Here is an 18,091-nt window from a genome sequence, read left to right on the forward strand (position 1 = left end):
TAGCCAGGCATGGTGGCACGCCTGTAGTCACAGCTACTTGGGAGACTGAGCTGGGAAGATAGCTTGAACCCAGGAGGTGGAGGCTGCAGTGAGCCATGATCAAACCACTGCACTCCAGCCTGTGTGATAGAGTTAGACCCCGTCTTAACAAGTACAGCAAAAAACAAACCTACACATGGCCAATGGCTATCTATTAAAGCAGATAACAAATATTTCCATCATCATAGAAAATTCTACTGTGCAATGCTATTCTAAAGCACCTAGAGCAGAGCCTGGCAAATGGTAGATTTCTCATTTTACCTGGCAAATAGTGACAAATCACAAACATAATCATAATGCTATTTTAACTTCTCTCACCACTTTTCTAGGAAAGAAAAATTCTGTCCATTAAAAACCAAACACTGCATGTTCTCACTCATAGGTGGGAACTGAACACTGAGAACACTTGGATACAGGGTGGGGAACATCACACACCGGGGCCTGTCCTGGGATGCGGGGAGCAGGGAGGGATAGCATTAAGAGATATACCTAATTTAAATGACGAGTTAATGGGTGCAGAACACCAATATGGCACATGTATACACATATGTAACAAACATGCACGTTGTGCACACATACCCTAGAACTTAAAGTATAATAAAAAAATTAAAATAAAATTCTATCCTTTAACACTTATAACAATATAAATCATTCAGGCTAAGGTCCAAAACTACATTTATTGATGTACAATATTTTAACTATTCCCAATTTAAATTTTTCTTATAACTGACATTAACATTTGGAGAGCAAAAAAGAGAGAAGGAAGCAGCAGCAACAGCAACCAACCTACTAACACTTGATTGAAAGGCATTAGGGTATGTCCACTTTTTCCAAGTGGGTTAAAATATAAGGTGTGGATTTCGTTCTACCCTGGCAACCTCATTTTTCCTACCCTTAACCTAGATCCTAACAAAGTGGTGTAAAAATCTGGTAACATCCTCAAACTTTTAAATAAACAAATAGCATCAACAGTAGGCAAAGGCCACAATTTTCTAATGACTTAATTTTCCAAATAAGTTAAAACAGTTTGTAAATACAAAAAAAAAAAACCCAGCTTCTGGCAAACACAAGTCTTCCTTAAACTCTTATATAGGGCCGGGCGCAGTGGCTCATACTTGTAATTCCAGAACTTTGGGAGGCCGAAACGGGCAGAACACTTGAGGTCACTAGCTCAAGACCAGCCTGGCCAAGATGGTGAAACCCCATCTCTACTAAAAATACAAAAAAATATTAGCCGAGTGTGGTGGCAGACGCCTGTAATCCCAGCTACTTGGGAGGCTGAGGCATGAACCCAGGAGGTAGAGGCTGCAGTGAGCCAAAATCACACTACTGCACTCCAACCTGGGCAACAGAGCAAAACTCTGTCTCAAAAAAACAAACAAATAAAATAAAATAAACCCTTACATAGTATATATCACATTAAATTCACTCTGTCCTTTTTCTAGACAAATTATCAGCAAGAAACACTATGTAAGCATTTTGACTAACTTATGACAATGCTTTAGTCAGAAAACAGTAGAGTAATAGTGGAAAAAAAAAAGAAGGGAAAAATATACCAAAAAAACTGAATTTTAGAGATCAACTAGACTAGATCAAGCCAGGCAAATCTGCTGCAGAAACTCTAAAATTTTTGCAAACTTATGTGTAAACCAGGTTTCCATTAAAAAATTAAGGAAAAAAAAAGTTTATTTTGAAATACAAACTAACTGCATTTCCTACATAAGTTTATCATAACAAGTACAGTACAACTAACAAAGTAGCAGCTCAAAAGTTGAATGCTGCAGGAATGATTTAACAAGTTACCAAGTGGCCAGGAACAGTGGCTCAGGCCTGTAATCCCAGCATTTTGGGAGGCCGAGGCAGGTGGATCACTTGAGGTTGGGAGTTTGAGACGAGCCTGACCAACATGGAGAAACCCCATCTCTACTAAAAATACAAAATTAGCCAGGCGTGGTGGCACATGCCTGCAATCCCAGCTACTCGGGAGGCTGAGGCAGAATTGCTTGAACCCGGGAGGCAGAGGCTTCGGTGAGCCGAGATCATGCCACTGCCCTCCAGCCTGGGCAACAAGAGCGAAACTCCGTCTCAAAAAAAAAAAAGAAGTTACCAACCTAGCAACACTTGATTACATACAGCACACACATCACATTAAAAGTCCAACGTTTCCTTTATCAGGGCAAAAAAAAAAATCTTAAAATCAAAAGCACTAACTTACTATTGAATCTCAAGAAACTGAAGCAATTTCAAAAAATCAATACTATCCTTTTGGTCAGTAATACTTTCTTCACTCCTAATGTATGAGAACAATAAGGACATTTTAGCTCCTTTACTTTTCTTTCATTTAGTGATTTTCACATTTCTCTCACATGTAACTTATTAACAGATCTACAGCACTGTGATTTTAGCAATGAACTTACAGGTTTTTGCCCCACTAACACTACCACAAAAAAATATTTAAGATGTTTAATCAAAAATTGCTATTCTATGGATGGTTAAACACACTGTGGTACATCCATATCATGGAATACTACTCGGCAATAAAAAGGAATAAACTATTAGCTGGATGTGGTAGCCCTGTAGTGATCCCAGCTACTCCAGAGGCTGAAGAAGGAGAAGTGCTTGAGCCCAGTAGTTTGAGGTTACAGTGCCCTATTGATAGAGCCTATAAACAGTCACTACACTCCAGCCTGGGCAACAGAGGAAGACTCTATCTCTAAACCCAAAAAGTTGTATACTGTATGATTATTTTTAGTAAACACACTGGGAATGGCAAAACTATACAAATGCAGGACATGTACTGATTGCTGGAGCCTGCAACAAGAGGGGATGGGAGTGGGGTGGGACAGATGTTGGATGTGGTTCTAAAAGGGCAACAGAGGGGTACTTTGGACTGAGGGAACTGTTCTGTAGCCTAATTGTAGTGGTGCAATCTATACATGGGATAACACTGCACAGAAGTAAATACAGTCAGCTCTCATTATCCTTGGTATCTGCATCCATAGGTAAAAACTATTTTAAAAAAGCACAATAAAAAATACAAATTTTTAAAATACAGCATAACTATATAACATTAATATTGCATTAGGTATTATAAGTAATCTAGAGATATTTAAAGTGTACAGGTGATATGCATAGGTTATACGCAAATACTACACCACTTTATATAACGGACTCAAACACCTGCAAATTTTGGAATCTCGCGGGATCCTGAAATCAACCCCCGACAGATACCAAGCGATGACTGCACCCGCATGCGCGAGCACTCACACGCATGTACAAGTAAACTGGGGATATGTGAATAAGATTGGTGGATTGTATCAATGTTTAATAATGAACCATGGTTCTGCAAGGTGTTAGTGTTGGGAAAACTGAGTAAAGTGCACTGTATTATTCCTTAAACTATGTGATTATACAATCTTCTCAAAATTAAAAGTTTGATTTATTTAAAAAGTGCTAACACTTGAGAAAACCTTAATATGAACCAGATAATAGACAATATTAGAGAATGACTGTTAAAAGTATACAAGACGATGTCCTTATTCTTAGGAGATGCTTGTTGAAGTATTTAGAGATGAAATTTTTTGTTTTTGAGACAGTCTCGCTCTGTTGCCCAGGCTGGAACTGCAACCTCCACCTCTCAGATTCAAGCGATTCTTGTGCCTCAGCCTCTCTAGCAGCTGGGACTACAGGCGCACACCACCACGGCTGACTAATTTTCGTATTTTTAGTAGAGACAGGATTTCACTACGTTGGCCAGCCTGGTCTCGAACTCCTGACCTCAAGTGATCCATCCGCCTGAGCCTCCCAAAGTGCTGGTATTACAGGTATGAGCCACTGTGCCCAGCCTAGAGATAAGTTTTATGTCTACAACTTACTTTTATACAAATGTATATAAACATATACATAGTGAGAAAACATATATGGCAAAATATCAAGTGTTAAATTTAAGTAAAGGTTTAGGAGTGTTCCTTGTTCTCTCAACTTTTTTTTTTTTTCAAAATAAAGAATTGTGAAGAAGAGATTAAAGATACATTGTTATTATAAACTTATGTTATAGTTCTACCTGCACACCAATTAGTCTTTTTAACGGTTTAAAAGTAACTTTTTTCCTAAAACTATTTTACAGCTCCACCTACACTCTTAGTCTTAAAAGAAAACAAAACAAAATGCCAATAAGAATTTCAGGGCAACAGTTTTCCGACACTGGATGTGACGTTCTAATATTTTTCAACATGAATTCACTAAATCTGTAAGGCATATGGACACTTTTGTAAAATCAAAGTTAGTTCAAATGGATGATTATTTATTTCAAGAAAAACTGAATCCCTAGAGTTGTTCTACTTTTCAAACAGGTGAAATAAATTATAACTGCAGGGGAAAAGGTTAACACTTTCACACACACATCCTAAATTTTAAAAGTCTGAAATTTGGCAAACACAGTTAATTCTATCATAAGGAAAAGTTTGCGTGAAAGGGGCAACCCACATACTAAATGCCAAACAAAAAATGTACTACAATGTGTTAATTATAGTTCCCAGGCTACAGGACATATTTTAAAATGTAAACAGTCCCAACAAACATCAATGCATTTATAGTTTTAAAAAATGCAAACTGCACACATTTGAAATGTAGGGAATAAGTCTGAGTTAGCGTCAACAAAATCCTTCTCAAAAGTTCTTATATTCTCTTTTCTCTGGTGAGTTTTTGCATGTGTTAATACACTTTAGTGTATAAGAAAAGTCTAGGTCTGGAACGTTTCAACTAAAGACTCAACTTTTTACTTCCTACCGAACCGCCCCCTCGCCAATGGGCCCCACCTCCCGAGAAGAGTGACGGGGTGGGGCTGTTTCCCGCTCGGAAACTAAGAAATAAATGCCTCATCCCTACTCCAGAAACGAGAGAACAAGGGAGGCAGAGGCACCGAAGACTCCAGTATGCAACTGACTACAAGGAGGTAGTCGTTTGAAAAGCTTTCTTTCCTTCTCTGAACTCTTTCTTTCCCTCCTCTCAGGTCATTTGACCCCGGGCCGGGCGGAGACAGGTGAATCCCAAGAGAGGAGGAAGAGGGAGGGACAGATGATGGAGGGAGAACCGCGTTTAGGCAATGAATGAGCCTGCTGCATCCGCACCACCTGTTCCTTCCAAGGGTGCCACCCCGGCCTGCCGGCAGGGTTCCCACACCAACCGGGCCGCGACTCCTGCCGGTGTTGCCCACTTGCCCGCCAAAGGCCGGGCCTCTCCTCCCCCAGATCGGGGAGAACGAGAACCGGCAGTCTAGACCCAGGAGATCGGGGCCTAGTCCGGAACCAGGGCCTCAAGCGTGGGGATGGAAGGAAGAAGGCTGTGGTCCCTGGAGCGCGGGCCATAGTAGGAACCACAGAGAGGGGGCAAAGCAATGCATTCGGCCTGACGAGGACTATGAAGGCGGGGTCCCGGGCGGGAGTGGCTCAGTGCCCGCCGGGCCGAGGTTAGGGGTGACAGGCCCGGTTACCGGCTAAATCCTCCCCACTGCTTGCCCGGAGCCTCACACTTACCAAGATCCGCTTGAAGAGCGCATTCTCCTTGGGCGGGAGGCTCACGGCCGGCATCGTTCCGGCTGCTCCTGCTGCTCCCGCCACCACCCGGCTCGGTCAGTCAGTTTGTCCGACCGTCGCCGCTGCCGTTCCCTAGCTGCTTCAGCCTTGAATATACCGATCCGCCGCCACCACCAGGCCTCGGGTGTCGCCGCGTTGCCCTACGCGGACACCTCCTTTTTCCTCGTTGTCTTTTTTCCTTTCTCACTTAACGCTGCCGCCGCCTCCCCCACTACGGGTCTCCGTCGGCGGTTCACGTGGTAACTGAACAGACCGACAGAGGCAGCCAAAATGGCGGACGCAGAGGGCTTTCCCACCCGGGTCACACCTCCTAACACGCAGGCGCGGTGACCTCCTTTCCCCACCTCCTCTGGGTTTCGGAGCTTGCCGGGAAACCTGGAGGCTGGCCCGCCTGTGGAGGCCGGGAGGGTCCGGGCAGGCCCCGCCCATCCTTTCAGTGCGTGGTGCCCTCGAAGCGCCCGCTGAGCTACGGGAGGCTAGGCAAATACGATTCAGACCGCCTCCTCATCAAAAATAGCCTCTCTGGCGCCTTCCTGCCAGATTGACCTTTCATTCATCGGAAAGAGTCTCGCACACTGTGTGATAATCGTTTGAGTCCAAAGCGCTAAAATACAGGTGTAGGTGTTTGAGAAGCGCTGTAGTTGATTATGGACGAAATGCCTAATTTAAGGAGCAGAGGCGGAGTGGAAAATGAAAAAAGCTTCCCCGCAGTGGAGACTTATTAACAGCCCTGGAGAGGAAGGGGCTTAATAGAGTCTGAAAAGCGTGAAAGAGCTTGACCAATGAACTGGGCCTGGCTGTCGTATCGGTAATTTGGTGAATGTTGCTTAAGATCAGCCTGGAAAGGTAGTTAGCCAGATCCGAAGTGACATATTTGCACTGCCAGGGGAGCCTCTGGAGGTTAAAGTATGTGTTTTAATTTCGTTGTTGAGGCCATATAATGCAGAGTTGACGGACCAACCTTACGAGGCACCTTGCAGTGGAGTGGTGGAGAGTTAAAGACACTGACTTTACCCTGGAGCTGACTTCAAACTAGTGCTTAATATTGTGACTCGAACTCCCCATCCCCAGAAATTCTCAGATCTTAGAAGCCAAAGACTGGCAAGGATACTAGAGAGAACTACTCGAGTAGGCGAGGTCAGACTAGATACTGAATAGGACCCCTTCCAAAAATGTAAGTCATTTCATTAACAGGTGACAATAAAACTTTTTCAAAGTGGCATTCCATTGATCTAAAAATTTTCTTTTTTTTTTTTTTTTTTTTTTGAGACGGAGTCTCACTCTGTCCCCCTTGCTGGAGTGCAGTGGCCGGATCTCAGCTCACTGCAAGCTCCGCCTCCCGGGTTCAGGCCATTCTCCTGCCTCAGCCTCCCGAGTAGCTGGGACTACAGGCGCCCGCCACCTCGCCCGGCTAGTTTTTTTGTATTTTTTAGTAGAGACGGGGTTTCACTGTGTTAGCCAGGATGGTCTCGATCTCCTGACCTCGTGATCCACCCGTCTCGGCCTCCCAAAGTGCTGGGATTACAGGCTTGAGCCACCGCGCCCGGCCGATCTAAAAATTTTCAAGTTATATGAGCCACTTTTAACCTTTGGTTTTTGATTACCTCTTTCCAAATCCTGATTTCACTCTGTAGCATTCTTTGCATTACGAATTATTAAACAATATGTTATGTACATGTTTTTTACTCTTTTAAATTTATTTACAAAGACATTTTAATTTTCAAACTTCTCTTAACTGTCCCTGAAAGGTGTGAGTTGAGAAATATGTTTCCCAATATAAACTTGGGTTTTCTAGCTGCTATATTGATTGTCCTCTCCCTTCACCGGGGTCATAAATAAGGTTTTTAACAGTCAAATCCTGGAGTTTCCTTAAAATCTGTGATCTCTCTTCAAAATTTTGAGAAAATCATATGTACAGGAAACTATGCTTCAGTTTGAAATATGGCCAGTCTTTTAACCTTAACTTTATAAAACTAAGGGCAAGCTTATAATTCATTTTTAAGCTGTTATTTAATAATAACCTGCAAAAAGTCACTGCCCCAAGAGGTCTTTCAACTGTCTGAACTATTGAAAGACAGAAAAATAGTCTAAATGTAGTTGATAATTTTAGCTTGGATTTCCAACTCTGGCTTCATATCCAAAAATCCCCACAGCAATACTATTTGCTATAGTTCTCTAAATTTCTCCTGTAAAGAATATTCTATTTTCCTTCAGAGGAAGAAAATGTCTGGTCTTTGAAACAATCAGTAGTTTCCACCAGAACCTTAGTACCTGATTAGATGAGCCAGAAATAGAGTTTGGCAAATGTTACATTCTTTTTGGGTGATGACAAACAAATGGCAATTTTAAAGGCTCGGCAAATACTAGTCTGATTCAACATTTAACTGATTCATTTCCTAGTTAAAATGCACCTACAGGTAACAGTCTGACCACATAGTAACCTGAACTGAATTAAAAAAATATATTTACTCTGATTACCACAATTTCACAAATAGAGATCCCATTTGAGTTATACTTTGACAGCCATGCTTTCAGAACGTTAACATATCCAAGGCTATATGCTGTGGCTGCTGCTGCTGCTGCTAGTTAATTCATCTTACCCCATGTGCTTGCATGTCACTATGTTCAAAATGCCAACTCTGAAAACTATTAACCAAAAAGAAAGAAATAAAATCATTTACCTTGCAAACTTTAATTCTACAAAAGGGATATGTAGGGTGAAATTTCTCCATATACGTAAGATGTTCTCTATTGAGACTGTTACATCTTATTAAGTATTTGGGGCCGGGCGCGGTGGCTCAAGCCTGTAATCCCAGCACTTTGGGAGGCCGAGACGGGCGGATCACGAGGTCAGGAGATCGAGACCATCCTGGCTAACCCAGTGAAACCTGTCTCTACTAAAAAAATACAAAAAACTAGCCAGGCGAGATGGCAGGCGCCTGTAGTCCCAGCTACTTGGGAGGCTGAGGCAGGAGAATGGCGTAAACCCGGGAGGCGGAGCTTGCAGTGAGCTGAGATCCGGCCACTGCACTCCAGCCTGGGCAACAGAGCGAGACTCCGTCTCGAAAAAAAAAAAAGGAAAGAAAAAAAAAAGTATTTGGGTCTTACTTTAAAAGAAAAAAAAAAAGGCTGGGAGTGGTGGCTCACGCCTGTAATCCCAGCACTTTGGGAGGCTAAGGCGGGCGGATCACAAGGTCAGGAGTTCAAGACCAGCCTGACCACCATGGTAAAACCCCGTCTCTACTAAAAATACAAAAATTAGCCAGGTATGGTGGTGCGCGCCTGTAATCCCAGCTACTCAGGAGGATGAGGCAGGAGAATCGCTTGAACCTGGGAGGCAGAGGTTGCAGTGAGCCAAGATCGTACCACTGCACTCCAGAGCAAGACTCCCTCTCAAAAAAAAAAAAAAAAAAAAATAGGCCAGGCATAGTGCCTCATGCCTATAATCCCGACACTTTGGGAGGCTGAGGCAGGAAGATAGTTTGAGACCAACCTGGGCAACATATTGAGACCCCATCTCTGCAAAACAATTTTAAAGTTTGCCAGGTGTGGTGCTGTGAGCCTGTAGTCCCAGCTACTTGGTGGGCTTAGGTGGGAAGATTCCTTCGGCCCCAGAGGTCAAGACTGCAGTGAGCTGTGATGACACCTTTGCTCTCCAGCCTGGGCAACAGAGTTGAGACCTTGTTCCAAAAAAAATAAACAACATAAAAGAAATTCATGTATTTGTCACCTAGATTTAACAAATGTTAACAATTTGCCTTTGCTTCTGGGTGTTTTTGTGTGTGTATAGACAGGGTTTCTCAATGTTGCCCAAGCTACTCTTGAACTCCTGGGCTTAGGCAATCAACCCACCTCAGCCTCCCAAAGTGCTGGGATTATAGGTGTGAGCCTCAAAACCTGGCCTGCTGCTGAGTCTTAAAAAATAAAAACTTATAGATACATCTTGGTGTGTGGGGAGGTGGGAGGTTGTTGGTTTTTTTCTTTTCTTTTGTTTTCTTTTGTTTTTATGACAGGGTCTCACCGTGTCACCCAGGCTGGAGTGCAGTGACACAATCTTGGCCTACTGTAGCCTCAACCTCCCAGGTCCAAGCGATCTTCCTCCCTCAGCCTCCCGAGTAGCTGGAACCACAGACGTGCACCATCACACCCAGGTAATTTAAAAAATATATATTTTGTAGAGATGTTTATCTACCTAGGTTGCACAGGCCAGTCTTGACCTCCTGGACTCAAGCAATCCATTTGCCTTGTTCTCACAAAGTGCTACGATTAGAGGCCTGAGCCACTGTGACTGGCTCAAGTCCTAAGTTTGATTCATAGTATTCTCATGCATGCTATATCAATAAACATATGTGGTTTTTTGGGGGGTTTTGTTGTTTCGGTTTGGTTTGGTTTGTTTTTGTTGTTGTTGTTGTTGTTTTGCATTTTATACAGTTTTTCAATTCTTGCTCTTTCTTAACCTTCCTTCGGAGATGTGATTTTTTTTTCCCAGTGGAAAAATCTTGGACTAAAACTTTGCATTTCTGGCTGCTAACTCAAATCCTCTATCTTTTCACCTGGATCATAAATAAGATTTTAGTGTTCAAATTCTGAAGATGCTTACATGAATGTTATGAAGCAACTTCTAACAAAATATTATAGATATTAGTTCCTAGCTGGAATTACTTAATCAGGATTCTTTTCAAGATGGAGTTTCACATACAGCTGCATACTCCATACTCCAAGTGTACAGTTCCCATAAGCTCTAATATGCTGAGAAAAATGTGCTTATACTTCATCACTTTCCCAAAATACACACTAGTAAAAGGCTACAAGGGCCAAAGCTCTGAAAAAGAACAAAGCAGTCTTTCCCAACAGCAGTACCGAAATTAGTAATTTGCTTACTGGTTCTGTATACTCTGACTAAAGGTAGCATCTGTTTCAACTTGTTGGATACTAGCAAAAGCTTCGTCAGGACAAGCTTCCAAAGGATGGTGTAGAAAGGATATACAACTGACAGGCTGCTGAGTGGACAAGAAGCCAATAAGTTGAGAACCAACAACTGGCTCAGCACATTCGTTGGGTAATTTACTTACTTGAGCATGAGTCCAGGAGGCTCAAACTAGATTACAAACTAAAGTGACTCACAATTTAGCAATCCATTTAGCCACCATTTGCATGTTAAAATGAGCCAGAAAATATAGTACAATTAATTGACTTTCTGGTCAATAATTTTTGGTTAAAAAAAGATGTTAAAATAACATTGCTAAAGAGAATATAGGAGATTTGCTAACATTTATTTTGGTTTTAAAATTAATGACATAAGGTTTAACGGATTACTTTTAAAGGGTCAAAATGTATTGTCTGTTACCTATAAATATTTTTACTAGTCTTTAGACATCAGATTGAACTGAATTGAATGTACAAAGATCTGGCTCAATTGTGCAAGATAAAACCTATTCCTCAGAACAATGTCTTTAATAGGCAAAACCAAATAAATTGTTTACTACCACCAGAGAGTTGTTTAAGCTTCTCAACAACCCTATAGGTTGTATGTTACAGATGTAAAACTTAGGTATAGAGAGGTTAGGTAATTTGCCTCTTACTAGGTTAAGAAATCATAGAGCTAAAAAGTGGTGAGCAGAATGGCTTTGAACGCTGATTCTACAGCTTATGGTCTAGGGTGGTCCAAGTCTGTTAGGTGAGCTAAGGAGGATCACTAGATCTGGGGTCAGAAGACCTCAAACTGTATCCCACCTCTGCCATCTATGTGATCTTGAGCCCTTGAGCCTATCCAAGGCACTAATTCTACTTCACAGGTTTGTGAGGCTTCAGTATGATCGTGAGTGTAAATGGTGTTAAGAAATCTTTTCAACTATAAAATATGTCACCTTGGGTGAGTAGCTGTCTTTAAGCTTCATCTGTAAATTGAGGCTTATAATCACGGCATGATATGTGCTCATTGTGAAGATGAAATAAGGCAGTGAATGTAAACCATATGATACATTAATGCACCGTGCCTGGACCACAGAATTCAATCCAAGCGCTAGTTATTATTGAGCACGACACTTTTCTTTTTTCTGGCTCATGTAGGAAAATTTTAATAAACCTCTTGATGAATAGCCGTAGAGATGGGGTGAAAAACCCCCAGAGGACAGAGAATAGAAATTCTTTTTTCTTTTAATTACTTTCTTCCTAATTCCACTGTATAGACAGAAGGCTGAGGCCGGGGTGGTAGAGAACCTTGCGGTGCTGGAACTCACGTTGACGCCCCCACGGAGCTCGGCTGCAGAGCCCTGGAGTCCCGCACTTCCGCCCGCCAGGTGGCGCTGGTTGTGTTGCCGACTCGGAGAGACTGAGCCTGGCCACGCAAGATGGCGCCGTCCGCGTTGCTGCGTCCCCTCTCTCGGCTGCTGGCCCCTGCCAGGCTCCCGAGCGGCTGTGAGTGTCCATCCTCCTGCAGGCCGACTCTACCCTCAGATTACCCCTCCTAAGGCGGACCCAGCCCACGGACCCAGCCCACGGGTGCAGGAGGCGGCAGCGGCCCGGGTTCGTCCTGTAGTGACCTTCGCCGGCCATCGACTCAAGGCCCAGCCCGCGCCTGTCCCCTACGCAAGACTCTCCGCTCCCCATCACCCGCCTTCAGCACTTATCCAAGTGCAACCTGAGCACTCTTGGCCTTTGTAAATGGGCTTTGGGTCTCTGCCTTCCCCACCTCTGTACGTTCGGTCCCGTAGACTGGGAGAGGAGACACCCTTCCCGGGCGCCTCCTACATGACCACTCCCAAGTCGTCTGAGGGTCCGCAAGCCCTTAAATGAGGCCTTGAAGGCCTCGGGCAGGACAGGTGCTACCTGTCTAACTCTCCCAGTGGCCCTGGGCGAAGTACTTGACCTCTCTGAACCGCTATTTCCTTGGCTGTTTAAGTGGGAGATGGGGGAGTTAAAGGGAGAATTAAATGCGATAATACGCACGTAAATGTTAGGGTTTTTTCCCTACCAGGCAGTAAGTTACAGATTTACAGACCCTCTGCCCCTTTCAGCTTCAGCGCGGTCAAAGTTCTACGTGCGAGAGCCGCTGAATGCCAAACCTAACTGGCTGAAAGTTGGGTTGACCTTGGGCACCACCGTCGTCTTGTGGGTCTATGTAAGTACTTTACTCCCGGATGTCGTGAGACTACGCCAGCGTGGTGGGGAATGAGATAACATTGCGAGATTGAATGGTGCTGTTACGTGTACGTTGTATGGCAGTGAAAGTCTCACAACAGTAGGATATTTATATAATTGCTGATACATATTTCTCCAAAAGGGAAATCTCCAGGACTAAAAAGAAATTAAGATTTCAGCAACATTGAGAAAGTATGATGGGACTGAAATTTCTGTTATTGTTCCTTAACATGGTTTTGTAAGGAATGGCAGTTTTACTAAATAGTAATTATACTTTATTTCTTAATGAGAATTGAGGCTAATTGGAGTTTTATAAAGGTACCTTTTTCAGATGCTGTAGGGTCAAACCAGCAGTGTACAAGTTGTACAAATTGAATCCCAGTAGACTTTCAAAACATTAGGTTTTAATCAATGTTTGTATAAATACATTGCTGGAAATTATATATAGTGTGTAGCTACCTTTTTAAAAAAATTTTCAGGCCAGGCCGGGCGCGGTGGCTCAAGCCTGTAATCCCAGCACTTTGGGAGGCCGAGACGGGCGGATCACGAGGTCAGGAAATCGAGACCATCCTGGCTAACACGGTGAAACCCCGTCTCTACTAAAAAATACAAAAAACTAGCCGGGCGAAGTGGCGGGCGCCTGTAGTCCCAGCTACTTGGGAGGCTGAGGCAGGAGAATGGCGTGAACCCGGGAGGCGGAGCTTGCAGTGAGCTGAGATCCGGCCACTGCACTCCAGCCTGGGCGACAGAGCATGACTCCGTCTCAAAAAAAAAAAATTTTCAGGCCAGGCGCAGTGGCTCACGCCTGTAATCCCCGCACTTTGGGAGGCCGAGGTGGGCGGATCACGAGGTCAGGAGATCCAGACCACTCTGGCTAACACAGTGAAACCCCGTCTCTACCAAAAATACAAAAAAATTAGGCGGGTGTAGTGGCGAGAGGCCGAGGTGGGCAGATCACGAGGTCAAGTGATCGAGACCATCCTGGCTAATACAGTGAAACCCCGTCTCTACCAAAAATACAAAAAAAAATTAGGCTGGTGTAGTGGCGAGCGCCTGTAGTCCCAGCTACTCGGGAGGCGGAGGCGGGAGAATGGCTTGAACCCGGGGGACTGAGCTTGCAGTGAGCGGAGATATCGCCACTGCACTCCAGCCTGGGCGACAGAGCCAGACTGTCTCAAAAAAAAAAAAAAAATTCACGCCGTATGCTTTACACATAAACTTGCGTTTAATCATTTCAACAACACTATGTGGTACCTAATACTGTTGACCCGTTACAGATAGGAAACACACTTGGAGAAACTAGTTTGCTGAACCCAGTTCTCCTGACTTCAGAGGCCACACTATCCTATAAACCACTGTGAAACACTGCCTCTGTAGGACTAAAATTTGTTTTTAAAGTTAAAGTATCTGCTATATTCATATTTAAAATTTTGTTTTTTATCTGATGGGTTTGGGGCTTCCTCCACTGTCCCCCAGCTCTTAGATTTTTTAAATTTTCTTGTTAAAGTGGTTCAGATTGTTGACTTGGAAAGGGGTGAGATATTGAGTCACTCACAACTTAATAGTAACTCATCTTTTTGAATGATGTTGCTTATAATGAATTTTATACATTCTTAATTTAAGGTTTTCTCTAACAAAAAGCTTGATTACTGCTGAGAGCACTAGTGATTGAACTTGGATCTTTGATTGCCATGAATGTCATTGTATATAAACCGTTTTTCCAGTTGCATATTCTGTCAGACAGTGGTTCTAAAAATGTGACTGTCCTCCATAACATCTAATTAATACACATACAGTTTTGTGGTGGGGTTGGTAATTCAAGGTATCACACTTCTAAGATTAGAAGTATAACACGCACCCACCAACCAGCCTGGATCCCATTTAATAACCAAGTTCTACTATATCATATTGATTTACCCCTTTGTGATAAGCCATTTCATTACATTTATTACCCACCAAATAAGGTAAAATTTTTTGGCAGTAGTTGAATTCAAATTTTTGGCTGGGCACAGTGGCTCACACCTGTAATCCCAACACTTTGGGAGGCCAGGGTGGGTGGATCACCTGAGCTCGGGAGTTCAAGACCAGCCTGGCCAACATGGTGAAACCCTATCTCTGCTAAAAATACAAAAATTAGACATGCGTGGTAGCAGGCGCCTGTAATCCCAGCTATTCAGGAGATTGAGGCAAGAGAATCACTTGAACCCGGGAGAAGGAGGTTGCAGTGAGCCAAGATCGTGCCATTGCACTCCAGCCTGGGAGGCGAGCAAAATTCCATCTCAAAATAAATAAATAAATAAATAAATATTTAAGGTCTCCCTTCTCAAATTTAGTATGTCAGATTGTGGTGAGCAAGTGTATACCTTTCCTGATTTTTGAACTTTTGGATTGCTTAGCCTTTTATTTCTAACTAGAATAGTTGTTTATTTTTTCTATTCTTATTCCTCTTACAAAATATAAGTATCCAGGAAGATTACATTTCTAATTTTAACTGTTTAACTCTTTATAGCTCATCAAACAACACAATGAAGATATTTTAGAGTACAAAAGAAGAAATGGGCTGGAATAAACTTTTGAAATACTAACACAGTAAGTATACAAGTTTATTGGATGAATGGATTATGCAAATTAACTTGACCTCTTTTTTAAATACTGAAAAACAAGTTGTTGTTTGTTTTGTATTAGATTTTTACATTTTAGCACCCGCATTTCTGTCTGAGACAAATTTATAAATTTGTAATACCTTACCTCAAGCAGCTGGTTTTGTTTTGGGGGGTTTTGGGTTTTTTGGTCTGTTGTTTGTTTGTAGACCTGTTGGCCAGGCTGGTCTCAAACTTCTAGCCTCAGGTGATACTCTTGCTTCAGCTTCTCAAAGTGTTGGAATTGTAGGGGTGAGCCACTTTGCTAGGCTCAAGAATCTTTTAGCATAATCATGTTTAATCACTACTCTTTGACTCTGTTTAAAGAAAGGTATGTTTAAGAATGAAACCAAAATCATATTATTTTCTTAAATCTAATAGTGCTTTATACTTTGCTTTCATAGCACTTATGACAAATTATTATTCTTTGTGTGTGTATTTCTTAATATCTGTTCAGTATCTTGTACACTTGAGTGTGAATTCCATGAGAACAGAAACCTATTTTATTGTCATTTATTCAGCAACTTGCTCATCTGGTCCATTTAGGAGTTTAATATTTGTAGAAATGATGAATGTATAAGGGCAATCAATTTATTTTATTTTTTATTTTTGAGACGGAGTCACCAGGCTGGAGTGCAGTGGCACAATTTTGGCTCACTGCAACCTCCGCCTCCCGGGTTCAAGCGATTCTCCTGCCTCAGCCTCTCGAGTAGCCGGGACTACAGGCACGCGCTACCGCGCCCAGCTAATTTTTGTATTTTTAGTAGAGACAGGGTTTTACCATGTTGGCCAGGATGATCTCGATCTCTTGACCTCGTGATCTGCCCGCCTCGGCCTCCCAAAGTGCTGGAATTATAGGCGTAAGCCACTGCACCTGGCCAGGGCAATCAATTTTTACATTTTTGTCTGTATGACTATTTCGTTATGATTGTCAACTAATATCCAATTGGACAGTTCGTGGTAAAAACCTAGTTGTGAACATGATACATGCCCAGCTAATTTTTGTATTTTCAGTAGAGACGGGATTTTGCCATGTTGGCCAGGATGATCTCGATCTCTTGACCTCATGATCTGCCCACCTCGGCCTCCCAAAGTGCTGGGATTACAGGTGTGAGCCACTGCGTTTGGCCAGGGCAATCAATTTTTAAATTTTTTTCTGCGTGACTATTTCATTATGATTGTCAACTCAGCTAATATCCAATTGGACAGTTCCTGGTAAAAACCTAGTTGTGAACAAGATAGCGTATTCTGCATGGTCCGTGATTTAAAAGAGAAAGTTTATTTTATATATAAAATATATACACCTGGCTGGGCGCAGTGGCTCACGCCTGTAATCCTAACGCTTTGAGAGGCCAAGGGGAGTGGATCGCTTGAGGCAAGGAGTTACAGATCAGCCTGGCCAACATGGCGAAACCCCATCAATACTAAAAATACACAAAAACTAGCTAGGTATGGTGGTGCGTGCCTGTAGTCCCAGCTACTTGGGAGGCTGAGGCACAAGAATGCTTTAACCCAGGAGGTAGAGGCTGGGAGGTTGCAGTGAGCTAATATTGGGCTACTGCACTCCAGCCAGCCTGGGCAACAGAACGAGACTCTGTCTCAAAAATAAATGAATGAATAAATAAATAATATATACATCTAATAGATATGTATCAAATATATGTAAGTATACCATATACGGTGTGTGTATATATATATGGTGTACTTCTGAAAACCCTTTTTAAAAAATCCTATATTAATCCTTTTATAAGTGAAAAGTCACTTAAAAATCTCAACTTTCATGATTGGGTTGATTAAAGTAAGTAACTTACATCTGCTGTATAATAAACGTAGTGATCACAGACTATCCTTTGTTTTCCATATTTTATAACTCTGAAACTGAGCTCTTTACAGTTGATAATCGAAATATTTTGCCTTTTTTCTATTAGCACCCTGCCCATTTCACTACTCTAATCAGCCAATCAAGAGATAAAAATGAGCTGGACTTGGTGGCTCATGCCTGTAATCTCAGCACTTTGGGAGGTCAAGGTAGTGGGATAGCATATGCCCAGGAGTTTGGGCAACATAGCAACTTCGTCTTTACCAAAAAAAAAAAAAAAGAGGTAAAAATGAAATAGGCATTTAAATACAAACCAGATGGCTTTTGCTATTCTTTCATAGTTAAGGCAAAATATTTTTTGTTAAAATTAAATAAAATCAGGTATTGGTACTCTTTGTGGGTTTCTTTTCTGATGTTCTAAGGTGAATTATTCAAAGTAGTTTAATTTTAATATTATTTCTGCTGGTTAATGCTACAGTTTTTTTTTTTTCTTCATTATAGGTATGCTCCGTATAGTGATTTTAGCTGTTCCTCTGGATTCACCATCTGTTGAGTTGTAAATGTGAGAGAAAAAGTTATATGTGAATATATATCAAGTCAGCATTTGTATTTTGCATCATTAAATAAAAAGAAATAAAAATACTTCTGTATTCTTCAGATGAAGCATATTGTGACAACTTGTAGAAAATGTTAATTCTAAGGTATATTAATAGAAGTATTTCAATATGGAAGGTACCACCTGATAAGAAGGTCAGTGGTAATTAAGGACACATTGGTAAGAAAAGTTGTTGTGAACATAGATTCAAAAGTCAGGACTAGCTGGGCACGGTGGCTCAACGCCTGTAATTCCAGCACTTTGG

At 42.2% G+C, this 18,091-nt stretch overlaps 2 protein-coding genes across 4 annotated transcripts in view; one reads left to right on the forward strand and one right to left on the reverse strand.

Moving 5' to 3' along the window:
- The window catches only part of LOC105493266 (N-alpha-acetyltransferase 15, NatA auxiliary subunit), a 91,914-nt gene extending 85,990 nt beyond the window's left edge, over positions 1-5,924 (reverse strand). For 2 of the 3 annotated variants that reach the window (XM_011760789.2, XM_011760788.3), the window contains exon 1: positions 5,574-5,924. In XM_011760789.2, the coding sequence (XP_011759091.1) occupies positions 5,574-5,627 (54 nt within the window). In that variant the 5' untranslated portion in view covers positions 5,628-5,924. The remainder of the gene's footprint in view (positions 1-5,573) is intronic. The other variant, XM_071093016.1, reaches the window with a different exon arrangement.
- On the forward strand, positions 4,856-17,888 carry LOC105493267 (NADH:ubiquinone oxidoreductase subunit C1). The gene is made up of 5 exons (XM_011760791.2): positions 4,856-4,993; positions 11,822-12,050; positions 12,650-12,753; positions 15,283-15,362; positions 17,733-17,888. The coding sequence occupies exons 2-4, from the start codon at positions 11,984-11,986 to the stop codon at positions 15,340-15,342; spliced, it is 231 nt and encodes a 76-aa protein (XP_011759093.1). The 5' UTR covers positions 4,856-4,993; positions 11,822-11,983; the 3' UTR covers positions 15,343-15,362; positions 17,733-17,888.
- The last annotated feature ends 203 nt before the right edge of the window (positions 17,889-18,091 follow it).

This window comes from Macaca nemestrina, chromosome 3, assembly GCF_043159975.1.
Source record: "Macaca nemestrina isolate mMacNem1 chromosome 3, mMacNem.hap1, whole genome shotgun sequence".
In the NCBI taxonomy this organism is placed as follows: Eukaryota; Metazoa; Chordata; class Mammalia; order Primates; family Cercopithecidae; genus Macaca; species Macaca nemestrina.

Coding starts and splice junctions, on each gene's coding strand:
- LOC105493267 (XM_011760791.2), top strand. CDS start 11,984: ATGGCGCCGTCCGCGTTGCTGCGTCCCCTCTCTCGGCTGCTGGCCCCT. Junction 12,051..12,649: donor TGCCAGGCTCCCGAGCGGCT/GTGAGTGTCCAT, acceptor TGCCCCTTTCAG/CTTCAGCGCGGTCAAAGTTC. Junction 12,754..15,282: donor CCGTCGTCTTGTGGGTCTAT/GTAAGTACTTTA, acceptor AACTCTTTATAG/CTCATCAAACAACACAATGA.